The sequence below is a fragment of the Lynx rufus genome, unplaced genomic scaffold, assembly GCF_022079265.1.
Source record: "Lynx rufus isolate CCGP_SWC_20201006 ecotype Redwood Valley unplaced genomic scaffold, mLynRuf1.p SCAF_24, whole genome shotgun sequence".
Taxonomy (NCBI): domain Eukaryota; kingdom Metazoa; phylum Chordata; class Mammalia; order Carnivora; family Felidae; genus Lynx; species Lynx rufus.
Window position 1 is genome coordinate 15,375,930 of NW_025814839.1, and position 24,290 is coordinate 15,400,219.

Here is a 24,290-nt window from a genome sequence, read left to right on the forward strand (position 1 = left end):
TGTTCCATTGGCCAATGTATCTACCCTCCATCCATAGCAATCTGTATTGTTGTGATAGGAATTGACTTACACTTTTATAGAATTTGGGAAGAATTTTCATCTTTAGTAGATTTCATCTTCTAATCCTTGAACACAACATATCTCTCCACTGTTTTAGATCCACTTTGAGTACACTTCCCAGGATTGTCCAGATTTCAGCACCAATGGCCTGTACATATTTTTTTAAATATGCACACAAATACATCATCATTGAGTGGTTTTAAGTGTTCTTTTAAGTTACTTGTCACGTTCTTATTGCTAGTGTATGCACATCTAAATGATCTTTCTATGTAGCTCTTGTATTCTTCAACATTCCCAAAATTCTTTATTACTCTTTAAATGTATATATTTATGATCATATTTGTAGCTTCCTAGGCATTTTTCCTTAGGTCATTCTCTCACCTGATAATGGGACAATTGTCTCTCGTCCTTCTTAGTCTGCATGTCTCTCACTATTTTTCTTGTCTTATGGTTCTTTCAGGCACATCCAGTCCTATGTCGAGCAGCAGTGTTGAGATTGGACATGATGGCCTTGGTCCCTACCCTGGGGAAAGCTTTTAGTGCTTCACGTCCATGTGTGTTAGCTGCAGGTGTTTACAGCTTTCTTTATCATGAAACTGTACTCCCCTATTTTTCATTCTCTGAGAACTTTTATCATTTGCATTCATTTATTCATTTATTCTTGTCCATTATAATGAATTGTGCAAAATGTTTTTCTGTAATGGTTGGTAAGATCAGGGTTTCTCTCCTTTAGCCTGTTAATATAGGAGATATATATATGTGTATATATATGTGTATATATGTATATGTATATATATATATGTAGATATATATATGATTGAATACTGTTTCTAGTTTTTTCTTTGGAATTTTTGTGTCCCTATTTGTGAAAAATACTCCCTTTTTTGTTTGTTTTCTGCCTGGGAGCTATTGACACCAACTACTGACAGAAGATTTTGGGAAGAATCCTTACCTTAGCCAAATTCAGCATATTAATCCACAAGCAAGGAATATCTATTCATTTATTCAACTTTTCTCTAATTTCTCTGAAATGTTTTGTAATTTTCCATATACAAGATTTCCATTTTTTTCTAAAATATATCCTTAAGAATTTCATAATTATGTCATTATAAATGGCATTGATTTTACTTACTAATTTTTTTCTTTGAGTGAGAGAGAGGGCACAAGTGAGTGAGAGGCGAGGCTCCAGCTCAGGGACCTTGAGATCACGACCTGAGCTGAAGTCTCATGCTTAACCAACTGAGCCACCCAGGTGCCCCAGATTTTATTTTTATATGTTGATAGTTTACTGCCTCTATATAGACCACCATTTGTTTCCACATGCTGTTTTTGTAACCCGAAGCCCAGATTTGAAGCAATCAGACCAAAAACTATCTATGATCCACCCCTAGATCCAGAGTTGGAATCAACAACTTTTGTCCTGTAACATCTCCACAGAGTAATTTTTACCTTTCAGCAATGTAGTTTGCCTTTGAAAACATGAACAAGGTAAGAATAGGTTATCAATCTAAAAAATTAACTGAAGGAAGGGATATGACACTGTTAAATCATCTCATTTCAGGACAACAAAGAGTCTGTTGAAAATCTGATAACAAAGATCACTCCTGAACCACCCAAGGGGTGATGTCACCAGGTCCCGAGAATGGAGGGAGATTCTGTCTCACTTGCCTATGGATCTAAAGCACTGCATAAGCATTAGCACTATCTTGGCATATATGACCATAATAGTCACCTTGGTTTTACTTTGTCCTCATCCTAGAGTCCAGACATATTGGAATAACTTAATTGATCAAAGCATCTTTGGATTCAGAAAATGACAGGGGACCCAGGATCCCTGATGTATATAGGATCCTGAGTGGAATCTCAGGAGAAACTAGGGAGGGATCTCTGGCTTCTGCTTGTGCCAGTATGTTTTTTTAAATTTTTTTATTTTTTGCCAACAATGGTGTCGCTTCTCAGGGTCAGATGAGTCCGGCAGATTCTTCCAGGGACACCCAAAAGAGGGTGGCTGAGTCAGCACAGGCTGTGGTGGGAATCTGCAAACACAGACCTTCATGGTAATGGGGTAGGGATGGAGGTAAAGCTGCTTGTGGGTGTGATCCAAAGCGGTTGACCTAGCCTCGGAGATGCCCCAGACGTCTGAGTTTAGTTCTTACATATGCAGCAAGTGGGGAGCACAAGAAGGAGAAGAGTCCACACCATGATGGACACAGCCTTGCAAAGACTCCGAGGCTGGAGCTGGGCTGACCCAGGCATCTGTGATGCCTTTCATTGGTCTCTGGGAGGAGGAGCTGTTCCTCCAAGTTTGTTTCCCTTGCTGGTGAACTCTGCTTCACTCTGAGAACCAGCTCAGGTATGGACTCAGGTTTTAGACATAGGGGACTGATGGGTGAGTCTCACAGTGTGTCCCCTGAGAGTGACTAAGGAGGAAGCAGCTTCTGGGACCTTCCACAAACCTGTGAGCAGAAGACTCTGCCCAGCCTAGAGGAGGGACAGCCGTTGAGTCCCTGTCACCAGACACAGGCACAGATAACACAGCCATGGGTGTTTGGGTGATTTGGGAGAATTACACAGAAGTCACCACCAGTGCAGACATGAGGGAAAGACCGACGGTGTCACGTGCTGCCCACTGGCCAAATATCACTCTCTCAGCGGATGTAATGTGTTGAGGACACTGGACTGACAACATGATCACTGTCTGTTCTCAGATACCCACGGGCAACCGCACCTGATCTGTCCCCAGGTAACTGATATTAATAAACACCCTTTTCCATTATGGGAACTCCTAGAATTCCAGGAGGAAGATATGTGGGAATATAACCCTGTGCAGGGTGAGTGGAAACACAGGGAGGTGGGAAGGGGTAAGCCTGGGGGCAAATGCCTGAGCCTCTTCTTCAGCACAGCCACATGAGGGGCCTCTGGTGACTTGGTCTGATGCAGGCTGCATGTCCTGCTGCAGGGCAAAGAAAGAAACAAATTCCTGGAAGGAGAGCAGGGTTCTTAGCAGCAGTAACAGAAGGTACAGATACATTAGCCACAGACACTGATGACAGGAAGACAAATGCTGTGGGGTGACCACTGCATGGAGATGTCTGGACTGTGAGGGTGTTCACGGACAGATAGTAAGAAAGACATTTTCATTTTGAAGAGATTTGAAAGTGTTTACAACGGTTTTATTGAACTACAAGTGACTTAGAATCAATTATACATACTTAAACTTTTCAACTTGATACATTTTAAGAGGAGTATAGACACATGAAGCCATCAACACAGTCAAGTTGATGATGTGGGGCCAAGGGCAGGCTGTCCCAAGATGGGCATCTTTGGCATGAAAATTATTTTCAGTTAAAAGCGTTCACAATTCAATCAATCCAAAGTAAAAGCTCTTTATTCCTCCCTCTACCGCCTGCTTGAATCAACAACAGAGCTGTTAACAGAGATTTCTCTGTACCTAAGAAACATATCTGCATAACAGTGCAATCTTTCTTTTCCATACTTCTCTTCACACCTTCCTGCTGACGGTCTCATTCCCATTTGTGTCCCCAGACCCCTATCCCTGTCCTTTCCTCAGGATGTCCGAGAAGCTTTCTGTTGTATGACTGTCTTTGAAATTTCAGGTGTATGTGGATTCCCCATCAGTATGAAACTAAATTTGATTAATGTCCTATTAATCTTTCCCATGTTGATTTGATTTTTAGTCCCTAGGAACTTCTTCCTCCATGACGGATGTCAGAGAGGGCAGGACATGTGAACTTGATTAAATCTGATGCAGCAGCTGACATCCTGGGACATGTGACATACAGTCAGCAAAGGTGATTTCTTACCATGTGAGCCCCACACAATCTGTGTCTGCAGAGTCCAATGGAACAAGAGAAGCATGAGGACATTTTTCTCTCTACATTTCAATTAGCGGAAGAAAATATTGTGGCGCTAGTTCCTTGGGCTCAGCAAATCTTAGTAAAAACACAACAAAGCAAATTTTAGTTATTGATCCATTTCTTCCCAGAGATGATCTTTGTTTTCCTTTGTGTCTTTAGTGTCCTATGCCCTAAAAAGGAATTACTATGGGACAGACAGCAAACATAGGCCCTAGAAGATTTCTGCTGGAGTCAGTCCCACAGATTGGTGAGTCCATGGTTCTCCTCAGACTGGGGTCAGTTTGGATAAAATCTGATGTGGGTTACAGACTGTTGCTAAGAGACATCTTGGAAGCCAAAGTGCAAAATTAGTGGCACAGGTCAAGCACTTAAAAGCTGTTAAAATGTTCACTTCCAAAAACTCAGTTCATGGGCTAAGTTATTCAGGGAACACGTTAGACTGATAGTAGGTCATTCACCAACCTCAAGAAGACTTCCATGCAATGAAGTAACCATGAAGCCCCACAGAGTCCCCAGCCCCATGGTCTATCTGTCCTGGATATTAGTGTGGCTACAAGAGGCTTAGCCAGAAAAAAAATGGATGAACATTTTCTTTCTTATCATTCTACATTTTAATAGCTTGGATTTTGTCCAGTGAGACCATTCTCTCTGGTCTCTACCTTCTGGAATGTACTTACCAGGGTGGAAGTTGGTGGCCATAGAAACAGAGTAGGAACCCAAGACTCTCTGCCTGTCTGCCTGTCTCTCTCTCTCTCTGTCTGCCTGCCTGCCAGTAACTGATGGACAAATCCTATGTAGTTCCACTCATATGAATATTCTAAGTAGGGAAACTCTTATTAAAAGCATAGAACAGGGGCGCCTGGGTGGCGCAGTCGGTTAAGCGTCCGACTTCAGCCAGGTCACGATCTCGCGGTCCGTGAGTTCGAGCCCCGCGTCGGGCTCTGGGCTGATGGCTCAGAGCCTGGAGCCTGTTTCCGATTCTGTGTCTCCCTCTCTCTCTGCCCCTCCCCCGTTCATGCTCTGTCTCTCTCTGTCCCAAAAATAAATAAACGTTGAAAAAAAAAATTAAAAAAAAAAAAAAAAAGCATAGGACAGTGATTGCCCAGGACTGAGAGAGCAGAAATGGAAAACTGTTGCTCAGTGAGTAGGAAGTTTCAGTTATGCAGGATAAATAGGCTCCAGAGATGTGTGATACAACATAGGATCTCTAGTTAACAATATGGCATTCTGTACTTTAGAATGTGTTAAGGAAATAGATCAGGTCATGTGTTCTTGCAACAACAACAAAAAGACATATATACATATTTTGAGGGGATGGATAAGTGTAGTATGTAGATTGTATTGATAGTATCACAGGTGACCCATATGTCCAAACTCATCAAGATGTATATATTCAGGGGCGCCTGGGTGGCTCAGTTGGTTAAGCGACCAACCTCAGCTCAGATCATGATCTTGCAGCTCTTGAGTTCAAGCCCCATATCGGGCCCTGAACTGTCAGTGGAAAGACCGCTTGGTATTCTCTCTCTCTCTGTCTCTCTCTCTCTCTTAAAATAAATAAATAAACTTAAAATAAAAGATGTAAAGGGGCACGTGGGTGACAGTCAATTGAGCAAAGACTCCTGGTTTTTGTTCAGGTCATGATCTCATGGTTCATGGGATCAGGGCCGATGTCTAGCTTTGTGCTTGCTTGGTATTCTCTCTCTCTCTCTCTCTCTCTCTCTCCCTCTCCCTCTCAACATAAATATAAACATAAGTAAAGAAACATTAAAAAATATGTATGTATTCAATAGGCAGTATTTATGTATACACTATTCTACAACAAGGCTAAAAGTAAAACGACTAAGAGAAAAACCATTAACTTTCTATGTTTCTGCTTTTCTCCAACATTTTAAATTCATGCAGCTACTTATACGTTCCCAGACTATTGTCCTCAATGTCCTTGCAATCTTTTTTTCTGAAAACTTCTATTTGGACTCAATTTTGAATTTTTTTTTTTAACATTTATTTATTTTTGAGACAGAGAGAGACAGAGCATGAACGGGGGAGGGGCAGAGAGAGAGGGAGACACAGAATCGGAAGCAGGCTCCAGGCTCTGAGCCATCAGCCCAGAGCCTGACGCGGGGCTCGAACTCACGGACCGCGAGATCGTGACCTGAGCCGAAGTCGGACGCTTAACCGACTGAGCCACCCAGGCGCCCCTGGACTCATTTTTGAATTCTCTACAAAAGTGTACTTCTCTTTGCATAAAATCTTTTCATGTTTAAATTGATGTCTTCAAATCTTATATGATTTATGATATTAATCAGTCAGTGACTCCCAATATGCAGATTTTGAACTCCAGTGGTAAAGTCATTTAAACCAACCTGGGCCTCAGGTTGCAGTTACTGAGCACTCTGTAACAAAACAAAACAAAACAAAACAAAACAAAACAAAACAAAACATACTTTTGACCTAAATACTCAGAATGGTACATACAAAACAAACATAATATGACACAAAACAGCACATCCAAACACTATATTGGTGTATATGCAGATTTTAAAGTTTTTTCTTGCTAATTCCATTCAGCTACCTTTACAGCTATCTCAAGTAAACAGTTTCATATGGGTATCTTTTCAGACTTTCCCCTCATTCTTAAATGAATATATATTTTATCAAATGCATGCCATCTCTACACAAGTGTGCTTAAGTGATATTATGTATATATGTGTGTGTGTATATATATATATATATATATACACACACATATATATGTATGCATACACATATATACATATATATGTGTATATGTGTATATATATTTTCTGTCTTCTTCTACATTTACCAAGTATACAATGAGGGCATCTTTCTTTTTTTTTTTTATATATATATGAAATTTATTGACAAATTGGTTTCCATACAACACCCAGTGCTCATCCAATGAGGGCATCTTTCAAAGTCCACAATACACCTACCTCACTCATTTGAATAGATTCTCAGTGTCGCAATGGACTTCAATGGATAGAAATACATGGTGAGTCTTTTTTTTTTTTCTTTTACAACTTTGCTAAGTGACAATCCTCTATGTGTTTATTTCCAACACGCAGAAGTTTCTGTGGATGAGGTTCCTAGAAGTGGGGATCTGAGGTGTGGTTTGGAAAGAATCTAGATGGGGGAGTGTCCTGGGTGAAGGAAGATATAGTGGGTGATGATGCCCAAGGTCACAAGACAGCAGAGCCTGTGGGAGGAATATACAAGTCTGTGATATCTGACCATGAAGAAGGAAGGAAGGAAGTTGGTTGGAGAGCATGCAGGCTTGAGGGAGAACAGAGACCATGAGAGTTTTGGAGGAAATGTTACATGGGGAAATCAGGAGGAGGGAATGAATCAAAATATAATCATTAGTGAGATCATCCAGGAGGGTAACCAGCAAGGCCTCTGGGGATGAGGGATGGAGAAGTGATGATGACATATGGAGTCTCTACTGGATGATGATGTGAATGCAGTCATTTGGTTTCATAACTTTTATAGAATTGATTCAATTTCCTCTTTTTCAAAAACTTGGAGTATATAAGGAATTACGTGTAGATAAAAATGGTTCAGGTCAATATTTGGCAACAGAAGGTGGGGGCCATCCATGAATGCTTGTAGCGAATCAACAAATGGGGTGGGTGGGGATATCAGGAGGGGAGTGGACTCACTGGTGGAGGACGTGTGGAATTAGAAGAACCGGGGAAACCATATTCAATAAGAAGGAAGTGGAAGAAAATCAAACCTACCTGAGAACGTGAGGAAGCCCGCTATCATCTGACATTTTAATACTTTGGCTGTTATCACAACTGATTTATTTCTACTTCTACTTTGAAATCAAGGTGACAAGGCAGGAGTCAGGATGAGGGGATAATCATGACATGGAAGAAATGGCATTTTCTCTCCCCCTTACCCTGCTGGTTCCTTCACTTCCTTATTTATACTCCCTGTTCCTCCTCACTTACAGACATAAAATCATGGGTCAGCATTATCATCGTCACAGTCCATTCCATACACCCCTCTAGGGTTAGTCCCACTCACCTCACTAATCACCCGCCTCCGTGGAATCCACCATGCTCCTTCTTCCCCAGTTGAATCCCCCAGCTGACTGTGGCTGCAGGTGCACATGGCCATGCTGACTGATCCCGCTGTGAATTTAGGAGACTTACTCTAGGGCGTCCCTACTTCAGACACTGTGTGATAATTCATCTCTCACGTCTCTCTCTATAATCCATTCTTATGTTTTTCCCTGTCTGCAATGTATGGTCAGACGTTCCTCAGTTCCCTTGAAGTTAGAAAGTATCTTCCATCCAGACTCCCAACTGGAAAATAGGAGCTACAAGATAAGTTGCATGGGATCACCTACTAACTGTTAACAATGCCTATCTTTTGGTTTCTTGTTGATGACACAAATAAGATGTTCACAATTTTTTTCAAATATGCTTTCACATTCTTCAGGGAATTTTACATTGTCCTTTAATATGCAGATTGCACACAATCTCAGGATATTTGCTCTTAGTGTAACAGCACTCCCACCGGTCTTAAGGATGAACTTGCTTCAAATTTATACACTCCTTGTTCGCTGACCTAAGTCCCTTGGTCTTTAGCAGAATTAACCTAATTTCCTTGAAATTTGCATACCACTGGCCTTGAGTAATGAAGGAACGAACTTTTCCAGAGGAGAAGACCTGACCACATTTGAAACAGCTGCAAATGATGCCAGCAAGTCTGTTCAGGGTCATGTCCGTATAGGATTAGCCGATTGCACACTTGTTTCTCCTCCACGGAGCCCACACCATTTCCTGCACCTTCCCCTATAAAACTATAGGGCTTCTCCTGGATGGGGAAGAAGGTCTCTGAGACATTTGTTCGCCATCTTCCCAGGTTGCTGGCTTCCTGAGTAAAGCACACATTCTTTTCCAACCATCCCTTGTCTCTCAAGTATTGACTTTACAGCGGCACTAGCAGAATCTGAGTTAGGAACCAGTTCTCTGTCTGATAGTATTAGCATTTTTACTTTGTTGGTAGTATTTAAGAACAATTTTCATTATGTTTAGCATATTAAAAGTATCATTGTTATTTAAATTATTGTTGAAATAATAGAAACTTCATTTTACATATTTCTCATGACTTTAGTGAGTGCAATATTTTTAAACTAAATACCCTGAGGCATCTGTCAGCAGAAAAGTAGGGGTCCCCAGGGAAGAAACAATATAAAGAGGAGACAGCTTTCCTGCCCCAAGAGCACTCATTTGAGGCCCCCAGCTATTTTCTGTGGTCTGTGCCCTGCAGGTTCTACTTGCCCAGCACACAAACTGAGCCCTTTCCTGGGAGGAAAAGAAAAAAGAAATGCAACAAGGTCAGGAGTTCAGGGTTTGAGGAGAACAAAGGGGATGGGAACTACTAGTCTCCACCAGGCCAGGAAATAGCCTGAGTGCTTCAGAGACAATGACCCAGAGAGAAAAGTCCCAGCCCAGGAACAAAAGTAAACATTGACCTAAAGCACATGCTTGAATTGTTTTTGCAAGATTGAAACCTTGCCCCACAGGTTAATGAGGCTAAAACAGTCACCAGCGGGACCCCCACTGACACCCTTTCTTTTTCACAGGAATGTCAGTGTATTTCAGAGGCAAACAGCAGAAAGAGCCTGGGAGCCTTGACCAGTTTTATCTCCTGCAACAGCTCCACTAGTGCAGATGGACTAGGGAGTGTCCTCCAGAGACCTCTGTCTCTTTATAACGTTAAGTCTCTGCCCTAGGAGGAGGACAAGCTTCACTAACGTACCACAGGGTGCAAACACAAGTTTATGTTCGCAGTACCTCTGCACAACCTTATGCCCACCCTTACATGGGATGACAAAAGTCACCTTACTGAGCATTCATTCTAACCCTGAATGAAAGAAAGGAACCCATTCACCCCAACTCAGGGAGTCACAGCTTTGGAAGTTATCCCCCCTGATTTCCTTATTTGCCACAGATCAAATTTACTTTGTGTGACAGCATCTGGTGGAGCCTCTCCCTGTGACTCACCAAGGAAGGAACTCGCAGTAGTTCCCAGACACCTCTACATGATATATTTCATTCTTAAGTACAAAAGCTGACTCTTTCTCCCTATTGTTTACCTGTGGTTTTAGCTATATTTATTGAATGTATTAATAAGAAACGGTGGAGAAATATTAAGTAAAAATTGTGATAGCAATTATCTTTCATCACTTCTGCCTTTTATAGCAATGTTAGATCCAAGTAAAAAATAAAACACAGCAGGGGTGCCTGGGTGGCTCAGTCGGTTGAGCGGCCGACTTCGGCTTGGGTCATGATCTCATGGTCCGTGAGTTCGAGCCCCGCGTCGGGCTCTGTGCTGGAAGCTCAGAGCCTGGAGCCTGCTTCTGTTTCTGTGTCTCCCTCTCTCTCTGCCCCTCCCCCATTCACGCTCTGTCTCTCTCTGCCTTTCAAAAATGAATAAATGTTAAAAAAAAATTAAAAAAAAATTAAACACAGTAATTACTTTAGAAAGTATATGTTTTTAAAGGAAATCATGATTTATTATGATTTTTTTTACATAAATGAGTTTTTCAAAAAGAATTCTGGGTAGCTGAAGTGATATCCACCCAAAAAAACCAAAATACCCATTAAAGCTCTTAAAAACACCAACACAATTAAGACGACAGGAAACTACACAAGACTTACATCCTGTTAACATAAGACAGGTTATGTACCAACTTCTCACAACCTGTTAGTGAAAATAAATGAATAAATAAATGCGGCACTGATGACTGAATCCTGGCAGCCTCACTCCCATGCTCACACCACAAGACATGAGCTTCAGTGGAAAGAGAAGTCAGTTCCAGAAAAGGCTGTTGGAGACGGAAGGGGAGAGCTAGCAGCAGGCATGAACCACCGCCAGAGGAAGAAAGTCCCTTGAGTGTGAAGACACAGGACAGCCTGTGTGGAGACCCGAGCCCTGACCACACAACTGGCATCCAGGACGAGCAGGAGGGAGACAGGACGTCTCAGATGCAGAACTGTGAGCAGATGGGGTAAGAAAGTTGGGAGGGGAGCTCTGTGAATATCTCAGTGGAGGTAAAATTGGGGGAAGGAGGCATTTAGCATCTTCCAGACACAAGGGAGTAGAAAAAAAGGGAAAGGAGACACAGTCCACCTCCCCACCACAAGTAAAGCAAAAACATGAGACAAAAACTAGAAAAATTAATTAACACATAATATTCTTTTTCATAACCCAATAGAACAACCAGCTAAGATATTGAGCAAAACGTTTGTGTGCACAAATGTGCAAAATAAAAAGTGACAAGAGAATAATAGACATTGGAGAATAGATTTTTTTTTAAAAATCGAAATTTTTAATAATTCCTAATTATCTTATAGGCCACTATGGAAAAATAAACAATGATCATTTTGACAGCCTGTGCATTAAAATTGGAGCCATACAGAAGCTAGCATGGCCTTCGCACAAGGGTGACAAGCAAGTAAGTGAAGCCTTCCGTGTATTTCCAGGTGGTGGTGGTGATGCTCCTACAACGATGCCAGTGAATGGAGCGCTTACAATGGTACATGTTCTGTGATTCGGCACCCGGGGAATGTGCTCAGTAGGGAAATCACTACAGACAGGAAGGAATTATTGGCTCCAAAGGGCTGAGTGCAGGGGGACAATGGCCCCACTGCTGGTGGGTCAGGGTTTTCTCTGAAGGTGATGGAAATGTTGTCAATTTAATCATGATGGTGGTGGCCAAAGCCTCTGCGTATACCTACAATTATTGAATATTTATACTTTTTAAATTTTCCACAGACCCTGGGTCATGGGAAGTTGGGCTCTATTCCCTCACCTGCGTGTGATCTTGTGACATCTGTGATCATCTTGTGTCTTCACACAATAGCATCATCTGTGTGTCACTCCTTCCTCCTCAAGGACAGGTCTCACCACAGAGGTGTCTCCCCTACAGGAGCCTTCACAGAAGCTTCTCAATAAAAGAGACTCAGAGGCAAGGTCTGTGAGTTCAGGGGTTTTTGTCTCACTTCCTCGTTATCTGTGTCACTGTGAGTAAAGGTAGCTGCTCCCACTGCCATAACCTGTAGCACAGTAATAGTCAGCCTCGTCCTCAGGCTGCGGCCCAGAGATGAGCAGAAGCCCCGCATTGGCCGAGGCGTCTTTGGACCCGGAGAAGCGGCTGGGGACCCCAGGGCCCTGGTGCTTATTTGAGTCTGAGTAGAACCTCAGTAGATATCGGGGAGCGGTCCCTTGTTTCTGCTGGTACCAGTATATGTGGTAGCCGCCAACGTTGTAGCCACTGCTCAGGGTGCAGGTGAGTCTGGCTGTTGTTCCCGGAGATGCAGACAGGGAGGGCGGCTGGGTCAGCACAGGCTGGGACAGGGAACCTGCAAAGAAACAGGGAGAAATTTCTCAAGATTCCGACTTCAGGAGGAGTGATTTTGAGGGCTGCCCAGTTTCCGTGAGGCCTTTCCCCACCTGCACAATGGGAGAGGAGCATGAGGAGGACAGGAGTCCAGGCCATGGTGATACAGATCCTGGTCCCCACAGCTGGCAGGGCTGCCCGAGGCCCCCTTTTCTCCTCCACTATCTGCCAGAGGAGGGCCGTCCATGCAAATGAGGCACATCTGGTGACTGCCCAGCCCCTCCCTCGGCCCTGATGCCGGAACCGGCCAGACACCACACACTGAGGAGGATGGAGGTTGGCTTCACCCCTGGGGAGATCCCTGGGAGGAAGCACCTGCTGAAACAACACACAGGTCCCTCCTCAGGGGACTCTGCCAGGCCAGAGAGGACGCAACTGCTGAGTCCCCACCAGGAGCACAGAGCTCAGTCCCCGGGTCAGGTGCCCTTGACTGGTCCTCGCTAAGCAGCTTTGTAGGAAGCACAAGACAGTCCCACAGCACCCCTCCTGGTCACAGGGTACAGCACTCACTGTGTCTCAAAGCCCCGAGAGCCCAGCTGGTTTCTGCAGCTCACCAGGTCCCTGTCTTTGCACACATCCATCGTCCAATCCTTAGCACATGTTCCCCCTGGTATCTGAAAGTACATCACCCCTAAGAACCTTAGCCACAAACGGCAGAAGGCAAAGAAGCCATTAACATTAATTTATATGGACAATTGGTTGCATGTTTCCAGACTCAAAAAGCAACCTTTCCTAGGCTTCTCTAATACCTATGGACACATCTTGTTCTCAGATGCACAAAATGTATGGAGAGTAAGAGCACATAACGTACACAGTTCAAAGCTCTGGTGCCCTGGTGCTGAGATGCTGTGTGTGCAGTTCTCAGGAGAGGAGCTAGATGGCACCCTTGATGCTGCTTGATTGCGCCCTGTCTCTGTAGAGGCTTCCTGCAAAACAAAGGCTGGATGCTATTTTAGTTCTTCTTCCTTTGTAAAACTGAAAATCCTCCTCAGGTTTCTTTTAGCAGCAAAGACAGGTACTAATGTAAATGTGTCCTAGAAGGTAAGTGGCTTAAACAGTACTTTACCTGTACCATGATTCTGATCCTTGTGTTTAATTATTGTAACTTCTCCCTCCAGGAGAAGCCCTGGTCCATGGGATGTGCAAATATGTGCATATATAATTAATTACAGGATGTTCTAGACAAAGCTGAATGACCCAGGTATGCATCAGGTCAGGTGTCACAGAAGAGGGGACAATTGAGCTGCTTGGAAGAAATTGTAGAGGTTGTTCCCAGGAAAGGAATAGAAAGAGAATTTTGTAGGAATACACTCACCTAGTGGCATATTCCAAAGAGGATAATTCAGCCAACATCTCAAAAAATTGAATTGAATGTGTTGCTAATAATTACATTTGATGTATTGATCAGTAGATAAATACATACATACATACATACATACATACATACATACAATAGCTTTGGTTAGCTTCACATTTACCAGTGGAGAGTGTCCCATAATTTTTAATCTTAGGAGTTGACTTTATATTCCCCAAATTTGTAGGTTCTGCATATCTGTGTCATGTGTCTCTTGTCAGGAGTTTGTTTTGGTGTCATAACATTTCCTTATATTAAAAGAAAATTCCCTGCCTGTATTTTATTACACGTTGTCTTAGTTTAATAGAGGTTAAATGTGAGACTTTAATGTTTTTCAGATGTGTTCAATGTCTGAGCATTTGCTTCCATAAACCCTCACTTTCTCATTGCACCATGGATCCACCTCAACTTGCACTGTGCAATTGATTCCCACACTTCTCGACTCAAAGCCCTTTTTAGTAAATTTCTGTGACCAGAAACACCCACATCCTTAAGACAGTTTGTCTCAAGGCAGTCAGAGGGCTCTTCCTCGTCGAACTCAGACAGGTCCTTCAGTGCTGTTGGCATAAAACCCAAAGTCTTTCCTACCCAAGGTGTTCATTATGGTCTGGCTCCCCCACTTCTCCACTCCCTGAACAGCCACACCCCTTGATCTCTACCTCCAACTTCCCTTCTTTCCTATTACTTAAAATCCTGAATTCCCATCTCCTCCAAGGTCTCCAAGCTGCCTCTTCCTCAGCCTGTTGGGAGGAGACGCGAGATAACCTGACATCATGGATGAAACACATATTTTGGCAACTCTGAGTAGAACTTTATAGCAGGATATGCATACATCATCCCTCATAAGAAAAAAGCTAGAGATGGAAAGATAGATAGATGATAGATAGATAGATAGATAAGTAGATTATAGATATAGATATAGATATAGATATAGATGTAGATAGATATAGATCATGGCCCTGTTCAAGTTGAAAAACAATAAACAAAAGTGTAAAGAATAGCCTGCATCCATGTCCAACCACAAGGTCTCACTTTGCTGACTTTGTCCCTCATCCTCCTCCCTTCCTGAACATAAAACAAATCCAAACACTCCATCATCAGTATGGCTTTCACTGATGTAAGAACTTTGAGAGATTTAGCACGTTACCTTCATGTTCAGTGTTCCAGAGTTCTTGTACATTAAAGCAATGGGTTCCAACTACTCTCATATTACATGTATCTGTGTTGTCATTTCCTACATCTCAGGAGAAAGAAAGGGATGACTGTGTTCTCTACATGAGCTCACAGAAGGGAAAATCAAAACAGGGCATGAAGACGCTCTAACCATGATGGGATGTGACTTCACAGAGTGGAGAAACCATCTGGTGACGTTGTGGACCAGGGGTTAGAGGGTGGACACGGCAGGGCAAGACCTAAGAAACTATGTGGTCCAGGGAGAGCAACTGAGACAGGAGAACAGGAGGTGGAGACACAGGAGGCTGTGCTCACAGGAGACGCTCAGGATAGTGAGGCAGAAGGAACTCGGGGAGAGAAGCAGGAAGAGGATAGTGTGAACTGGGGGTTCCTGCTCTGACGGACCCGTCAGATGGTGCTTCCTTTGACTGCAGGCAAGCATTAGATAAGGAGATGGTTCTCTATTAAGAAACTAGTTGAAGATCTGGGAAACAAGTAGAAATAGTGAATTTCAAGCTCATAAATGGTGGACCCTGACCTTGGTGGCAGCAAGCAGTGACTATGCCTGAGGCTGGTGTCCAGGCGCGGTGAGCAGTCTCCATCCAGGTGTGGATGTGTAAGAGGGACAGGAGCCTGGGACAGAACTCAAGGTACCATACCCCTGTACACAATGGGTGAGAGGATCCCCCATGAGTCCCTAAGTCCAGGCTGGCTCTGGTACCCAGTCCCTTCATCATTCGTGTGGCATGTGTGTATTAATGATGTCCTACCTTCTGGTGAGCTGGGTATAGGTTTGTCTTTCCCAGGTTGATGCCCAGGGAGGGCTGGTGACAGTGAAAATATGATTGGTGGTGATGTTTGCAGACCTGTAGACTCAAGGGTGAGTTCGGGACAGGTCATGAGAGTCCGTGAGTGTGGAGCATCCAAGATCAGACTGAAATGCCTGGGACAGTGGGCATCATGAAGTGGGGCTGAAGAACCGGAACCTCTCACCCCACCTGCACATCTTCGGGACCTCCAACCACAGGGAGGCAGACCTACAGGATCTTTCTCAACCCCCTCAGCTCCCAGGGGAAGGGGCACTTCATTCTGGTCACTGCTCCCCACCCCCACTTCCTCTTCTCTTTCTCTGCCCAGGACCTCAGTCTGTAGCCCCAAGTGTGCTGTGTAGTTTCCAGGTCTTGTAAGTAATAAACCCGTATTTTTCAAAGATTCCTGATGGTTGTAGCTGAAGAATACCTCGTAGGCATAATAAGAACCACAAGGGTGGGTCTGGCCACCACTTTGGTTACGGACAAACTAAGACCCCCATAAAACAATAGCATCCATTCCTGAAGAGAGAACACTGCCTCCCACCATCTGCAACCATTGACTTCATTGTTCAATTCCAGTGCACAGCCCAGACACATCACGATTATTGACTACTCAGCCCATGGGATACAACTCCATCAACTGGAGTATGGGCCTTACATGTGGTTTCTTTTGTCTCTGAACATACAGGCTCCCCTCCTTTTCAAAGTCCCTCAGGTCAGCACCTTTTCGCCCCGCCCCTTCGGCGAAGCAGGTTCATGCCCTTGTAGCAGTAGATTGGATGATGTCACACTGTGCACCCTATCAGAGACCCCAGACTTCCTAGATGACTTTACATGCATGCCCTAAGGTGCTGTTATTGTGCTGCAGAGTATAGTGATCTGTGACAACACAGCAGTATGGTGTGGCTGCCATCACGGTGTCCCGCACGAGAGTGTCACCTCCATAAATGCAATGCCGTGCTTCACACATTCACCCTCCTGCTCCTTCCTCCGCCTCCTGTCGATCACTGACCTTCAAACACTCCAGAGTCGTGCCTTTTCTAAAATGTAATCCAATTACAATTGTGTTATGCAGCACTTTAAATGTTCTCCTTTCTGGAGAAATATGTATTTACAATTGGTGTATGTTACTGTGACGTCAGAGGTCATTTGTTTTAAAGCTGGCTAAGTTCCCAGTGTACAATGTACAGCCTACTGGAGGAAATCTGTGTCACGTCAAGTCTTGGAGATTATGTAAAAAGCTGGTATAAACATCCATGTGCAGAGTTTTCATTGCTTTTACATGTGATGGTTATGAAGAAAGCTTCTACAGACATTCACATTCAGGATTTGCCCTGGGCAGATTGTTTTTATTTCACCTTTTCAATTTGCAGTTCGGCAAGTTTCCTGTATTCCCCGCAAATATCAGCATATAAGCAAAACTGGTCATCTGATTAAAGCTAAGCAAAATGATACCAGATGCCGAGAGAGTTGACATGCCCATCTAGTAGAGCAGGGACAGTGCTGAGGCCCCATCGAGAGGCTCAGAACGGAGAAGATGTTTCACTCATTGAAAGATCAGAAGACCACAAATGAATATAAACTAGCATGGAAGTAAATTTTCATAGTTCATGAGGACAAGGACTTTCTGGTACCATAGCGACCGTCTGTCTATGAATGAACTAATCTGAGTGACCTTGAGGAGAGAAGGGAGAGGAGGAGCCTCACTCCTATGGGGTGCAACTGGATGGACCGGGGTGCAGGGCATCAGCCAAAGAATAAGCAGAACTTACAGACTAAGCTGAGCACGCAGCTGCTGGGTTATTCACGCTCTTCACAAATGAGTAACTAGGTTTTTGTGTCACTTCCCCACAGGTCTGGAGCACTGTGTAAGCACTGAGACTGCTGTCCCATGCTGAGCAGTAATAATCAGCCTCGTCCTCAGCCTGCAGCCCAGTGATGGTCAAGGAGCCCGTGCTGCCAGACTTGGAGCCAGAAAATCGATCTGGGACCCCCGAGGGTCGATTGCTATTACGATAGATGAGGAGTTTGGGAGCTGTTCCTGAGAGTTGTTGGTACCAGCTCACATAATTACCACGCCCGATGTTGGAGCTGCTTCCAGTGCAGGAGATGGTGACCCTCTGGCCCAGGGACCCCGACACTGAGGGCGGCTGAGTCAGCACAGACTGAGCCCAGGACCCTGGAAGGGGGAGAGACACAGAGAGGGTGATGATATGGTCTAGAGACAAGAGGAAGAAGCAGGGCCCATTTTGTCCTCCCAGGAAAGTATGTCCCTTTCCCTTGTCCCCACATTCAGTCACCTGTGCAGTGAGCGAGGAGGGTGAGGAGGAGAAAGGACCAGGCCATCGTGGAGGTCAGCACCGATCCTGCCTTCTGTGGCCCCACAGCTGAGCAGAGCCTCCCCTAATCTCTCCCTTCCCCTCTTCATCCTCTGACAGAGGGAGGGCCCTTCCATGCAAATGAGACTCCCAGCTCTCTGACCCCTCACTGGCCCTGGGTCAAAGGCCTCTGACCGATGATGTCAGGAGGGGTGGGGATGGGAGGGGCTGTGTAGAATCAGGGTGTGGGGAGGTCCCAGTTTTGAGCCCTGAGCAGAGGGCACAGTCAGTGCCAGTTCTGCAGTCACAGCTCTGATCATCCTTTACCCCTCAGAAAAAGGACCGGTGCGCCCCCTGGTGTCAAGACCCAGACCCATCATAGTGTGCATGGTGAGGAGAGGACACAGAAATAGCTCATGCCTCCCCATTGCTCTGATTCCTGTCCCCTGCATTAGGGCCAGACCAAGTGTCCCCTTAATATGGCCTCCCATCATCTCAGGGGAGACTATCCTCTACTCAGACTCCTCAGGCTGAATGTGTCTAGGGCTCCCTGGCTGTTCATGGGGCTTTATACAAACTCCTCTTAGATCAGGATCATGTCCAGATCAGTGACTAGTCCCCACGGATACATGTCCCCATTGTGCATTGTGTTAGGTGTTTCCTGTGGTGTGATTGTTCCCCCCTTTACAGACGTCTCATTACCCTGAGGTTCCCACAACACCGAGGAGACTGGTAGCAATTCTCTGCATTGTGTGAGCAAAAGCCCTCGTGTGTAACCCTAGAGGGGTTACACACTGAACATCTTTGTCATCTGTCACTACTTCCACCTGTTTGACATAACAGTTCTCCACACACTATGGGCAATGGTTCCTCCTAGGATTCCTTTTCCAGCACACAGACACAAGTCTGCAGGATCCCTGCCAGGAGAGGTTGTGTGTGGCATTGGCCTTAGGGCACAAGGGGAAAATATGTGGGAAGATCCAGGTGGGAACATGACAGCTGCAGATGCTCTGACAGGGATCCAGTGACACAGTTTATGTATTTGTCACCACTTAGCCAACTTGGCACCTAAAAACGGATGAGTGTTCTTTTACATGAAATTCGTCTCAATAGGATTGATTAAAACTCAAAGATAACGCCCTCGTGAATCACTAGTACATTGTTCACAGATCTGTGCTTTTCGCAGGGAGAATATGGATGGAAATTATGGTTTAAAAATTCGGTGGAAAAACAAAGGAGAAGGAATGACCCCTGTTCTCATTTAATAGAGTTCCATAAACATTTTGTGAACTCATTTGATGTTTTTCTCTTGAGTTTGTTTTTTTTTAATCATTGATTTGGCCCTGCAGGTAGGAAAGACTGATGCGGTACCCAGTAAAACCCCAAGAGGGGCCTGTTCCTATGAGCTTCAGAGCCATTACAGTGATGGGATTATCAAACACAGAGCTTCAAGGGACGAGCCGTTGGGGTCAGATTTGTCTCTTGGGTGGGCACAGCTGTAGCCCCTCTACCTTGTGTCTAGCATGTTCAGGGCAGAGCATTTATTCATGCAACCGCCCATGACTAGAGGAATGAGTCCCTATTATCCAAGTTCACCTGGACCCAGAAGTTTCTGTCAAAGGTCCCACACCTGAATAGTGGAGAGGCGGAGACAAGGGGGCCTCTGTCCCTGACATCACAGGCCCTGAGGCCCTGGGTTTGGGAAGAAGACATTTCAGCAGAGGTCAGCCTGTTGGTAGGTATCACTGGGGTGACGGAGGGAGCAACAGCCCAGCTCTGAGAACCAGGTGAGGCTGTGACTCACATCCCGATGAGCCTTGAGCTCTATGGGAGCAGAACTCAGGCCGCTGCTCCCAGAATCAATGTACTGATCAGCCTCAAGCACTGACTGGAGCCCAGAGATGGTTGGGGACTGAGCTGTTGATGGGGGCAGACACTTGCCCTGGGATTCCTGAGCAACAGCCTCGTCCCAGGAGATCAGGTGTCCAGAACATGTCCTGGCTGCCCTGGTGACAGGGCCCCAGTCACCCTCAATGTCCCTGTTGTTTTCTGGTGATGGAGAATCTGACACTGAGGAGGGCTGGGTAAGCAGAGTTTGACCCTGACTTCTGGAGGGACAGAGACACCTGGAAACTACAGAATCCAGGACACTATACCCTCAGAGAAAGGAGAAGGTTGTGTGTGTGGTTTCGTGTGTGTGTGTGTGTGTGTGTGTGTATGTGTGTCTGGGTGTGTGACCTAAAATGAAACCAGGTGGCCTTACATCCCTCTTATTCCTTCTCCACATCCTGAGAGATATTTGCCCATCTCCAGGGTCATAGACCTTGCATTTAAAGGCAGATATCTCAAATACCAGTTCCCTGGGGGAGGAATTATTTAGTCAGTGAGGATTCACTGGAGAGCAGACCTGTTAACACTTCCCTGGATCAGAAGTCTTGTTGAGTGACAGCAGGAAGGAGAATATGAGGGGTTTCATGCAGCTCTATTATCTGGTCATTCTCCTCCCTAGAGATGGGTCCCAGGAATGGGAAACTGCAGCAAGATCATTCCCAGCTTTCTCTGAAATCCTAACTTGGAGACAGAAGTCAGACTTGAAGAGCCAGAGGGACTGAAGCCTGAGGGACAAAGGAGCAGAGGGGGGAAGAGGTAGGAGGGTGTGGGGGCTGTTGTCATGGAGAGTCTGTAGAATCTGGTCCAAGTTCATGTCTAGCTTGTTCAGAGAGAGGAGACTGTGTCTCTGACCAGGGTTATTGTCACTATATCAGCCGTGGATGCATCCGTACTGACACAAGGTCACAGTCTATGGAATAAGGTGGTGGAACTAATGTGTGGATGAATGTTGGCTGGGCAGCACGTTCAGGTGCAGGCACAGTATTTACTCCTGTGCATCTTCTCCAGACCTCGTGGGGACGTGCAGTTGGGCTCTGTTACCTCATCCGTCAGTATCTTCCTGGGATGCCCAATTTCCTCTCACTTTACATTCAAACACGAGTGTCCCTCTTTTGCCTTTTCAAGGACAGATGTTTCTGCAGATGATCCCTCCTACATGTGTCTCTACATGAGCTTCTCACTGAAAAGAGATTCAGAAACAAGGTCTGGGGGACCAAGAGTTCTTGTCTCACTTCCTCGTTATCTGAGACACTGTGAGTAACGGTGGCTGCTCCCACTGCCATGACATAGAGCACAGTAAGAGTCAGCCTCGTCCTCAGGCTGCAGCCCATAGGTGAGCAGAATCCCTGCATTGGCTGAAGCATCTTTGGATCCAGAGAAGCAGCTGGGAAATGCAGATCTGAACTCCTTGATTCTGAGTAATAACACAAGACTTACCAGGGCTCCTTGGTTTCTAATGAAACCAGCTTATGCCATAGCTACCAACTCTGAAGCCAGTGCCCAAGGTGCAGGTGAGCCTGGTTATTGTTCTCACGGATGCCGAGAGAGAGAGAGAGTGGGTGGGTCAGCACTGCCTGGGACAAGGGTAAAGTTTCCCACTGTCTGAGACTGAGAGACTGATGCAGGCTGGAGGGCTACCCTGCATCCCCAAGGCCTGTCCCTACCTGTGCACTTAGAGGACAGCACTAGAAGGATTGGAGTCCAGGCCATGATGACACAGACCCTGGTCTCCACACTGGGCTGGGGCTCCCCAGGCCTCCTTTTCTCCTCCACTCTCTGCCACGGAAAGGGCTATCCATGTAAATGGGGCCCATCCAGGGACTGCTAAGCCTGTCCATGAACCCTGGTGCTGGAGCTCAGCTCACTTCACACACTAAAGAGGATGGAGGTTGGCTTCAACCCTGGGGAGACGAAGCGTATTCAGTGACAATATAAAGTCTCTGACAATAAAGTATGTTAAAAATAAATACATAAGACAGACATTACTGAAACTGTAAAAAAAAAAAAAAAGACATTCTATAAGTGTATGAGGATAATTTAACCAAACGATGTAATTGGGTACCTTTAATAAAGGAATGTATTCTTTGGAAAGACAAACCAAAGCAAACAATATACAGTCTCTGCTCAGGGGACTCAGTCAGACCGGAGGGAACTCAACTGCTGAGTCCCCATCAGGGAGCACTGGGTCCAGTCCCAGCTCTGTATCTTCTTTGGGTGAATGGGCCTCACTGAGCTACTGTGTTAGGGACCACTGGGGGTTGTATGTAAGCGACGAATCATGGGAAACTACCCCCAAAACCAAAAGCACACTGTATACACTGCATGCTAGCTAACTTGACAATAAATTTTAAAAAATTAAAAAAAATTCTCCAATAAAGAAATAAATAGCAAAAAAAAAAATGAAAATAAATACAAAAATAAATGCTGTACATTCAGAGAATGCAGTTGCTAAACTCCAGGTTTGGTAAACAAACACTGCTTTTTGGTGAAATCTTTACCATGGAGGAGAGGCTCATCATAAGGTCTATCTATTTAGTTGGCTTTCTTATTTGGAGGCAAAAGCACACCCCAGGGGCTGGGATAAGTGCAGGTCACCCTCTGTCTTGAAAATATACATGTCAATGTAAAGTTTCATAAAACATAGTATGATCGTGTGTGCCGTCATCTGGATGGATTTCATGTTCTGCTCTCCCCATGTTTTGCAAGCTGAAAATATAGTAGTGATGTTAACATTTATTAGTATTAATATACATTTTGTTTGATTTTTTAGAGGCTCCATGGGTACTGTGTGTAAGAAAAGGCAAGAGTTACAGATTTCATGCCAGAAACCCCAGGGAATATGTTCTATTGCTATTTTGCTAGTAAAGGTACTAATCATCTCAATAATTGTTTCACATCTTGGAACCTAAGGCCTCAGGGTTTCATCCACCTCCTCATGTGTCTCTGTCACTGTGATAAACACCACTGTCCTACACTTGACAGTGAGTTCCACAGAAGCTTCCCAATGAAGAGGACCAGGGACAAGGAGCCAGGGGTTTTGTCTCACTTCCTCGTTATCTGTGACACCGTAAGTAACGGTAGCCGCTCACACCGATGTCATCTGTACCACAGAAACTCTCAGCCTCGTCTTCAGGCTGCAGCCCAGAGATGAGCAAAATTGCTGTGTTAGTGGAGGCATCTTTGGATCCAGAGACACGACTGGGGACCCCAGGTCCCAGCTGCTTTTCTAAGTCTAAGTATTACAGGAAATACCAGGGATGGCTCCCTGCCTTCTGCTGGTACCAGTACATGTTTTGACCACCAACACTGAAGCCACTGCTCAGGGTGCAGGTGAGTCTGGCTGTTGTTCCCCGAGATGCAGACAGGGAGGTCGGCTGGGTCAGCACAGGCTGGGACAGGGAACCTGCAAACACAGACACAGCAGAATGAAGAGAAGGGACAGGGTGCATGTGATTGGGGAGCTGAGCCAGAGGGATTTGACTCAGGCTGTGGACCCACCCTGTGGACGGAGGCTTATCTTTATCTGTGCAGTGACAGATGAACAGGAGAAAGACAGGGGTCCAGACCATGGTGACACAGCCCCTACTTTAGCCACAGTGCTAGGGCTGGGCTGCCCATAGTCTCTCCTGTCCTCTCCCCGCAGGCCTCACCGAGGAGGGGCTGCTCATGCAAATATGACCCCCCTCTGCCTCTCCCTCCTGTGCACTCACAGGTCTGTGGCCCTTGGACAGGGAGACTTCCTGATGCACTAGTTTCCCCCTGGGTGGGCCTGGAGGAAGCAGCTGCTGGCATCACACTCAGGCCCAGGTTCAGGGACTGGTCCAGGCCTAGACAGGACACACTTGCCCTGTCCCCACTGGAAGGAGGGGCCCAGCCCCAGGGCCTCCTGTCATCGGAGGGCTGCCAGCTCGAAGCCCCTTTCCTGCAGAAACCCCCAGACACGATGTCACATCACCTCCTGCTGGTCTCTGGGAGAAGCTCTCCTTCTTGCCCAATCTTCCCCTTCACCTGCTTCCCTGATGCCTGAGTTTCCACCATGTGTGTGCAGCGCTCCAGAGAAGGACAGAGGTCCTCCTGTGCTGTCCCTGATCACGTTTCCTCCGTGGATGGGAGGAATGTCTACCAGGAGGAACACGTGCAGTCCTGACCCAGTGGAGCCTGTGAACTTCTGTGAAGCTAGGGATAAGACACAGGGAACAGAGAGCAGGGGGGATCTGTCCACATGGCAGGGCTCAGAGGAGGCAGGCTGACTCTGGGAGCCGAATGTGAACTGGGCTCGCTGAGGGGACACACACCTTCACCGAGGAGGACACACAGTGTCAGAATGCTAGGCCCTTCCAGAGCCAGGCAGACGGGGCACAGCAAACT

General features: G+C 45.5%; 2 gene segments (V, D, J or C); both read right to left on the reverse strand.

Moving 5' to 3' along the window:
* Positions 1 to 11,978: 11,978 nt before the first annotated feature.
* Positions 11,979 to 12,514, reverse strand: LOC124518358 (probable non-functional immunoglobulin lambda variable 5-48). The segment is given in 2 exon segments: positions 11,979 to 12,337; positions 12,429 to 12,514. Coding segments are annotated over 2 exon segments (390 nt in total).
* A 4,566-nt stretch (positions 12,515 to 17,080) lies between these two features.
* Positions 17,081 to 18,148, reverse strand: LOC124518355 (probable non-functional immunoglobulin lambda variable 1-50). The segment is given in 2 exon segments: positions 17,081 to 17,893; positions 18,015 to 18,148. Coding segments are annotated over 2 exon segments (450 nt in total).
* Between the last annotated feature and the right edge of the window lie 6,142 nt (positions 18,149 to 24,290).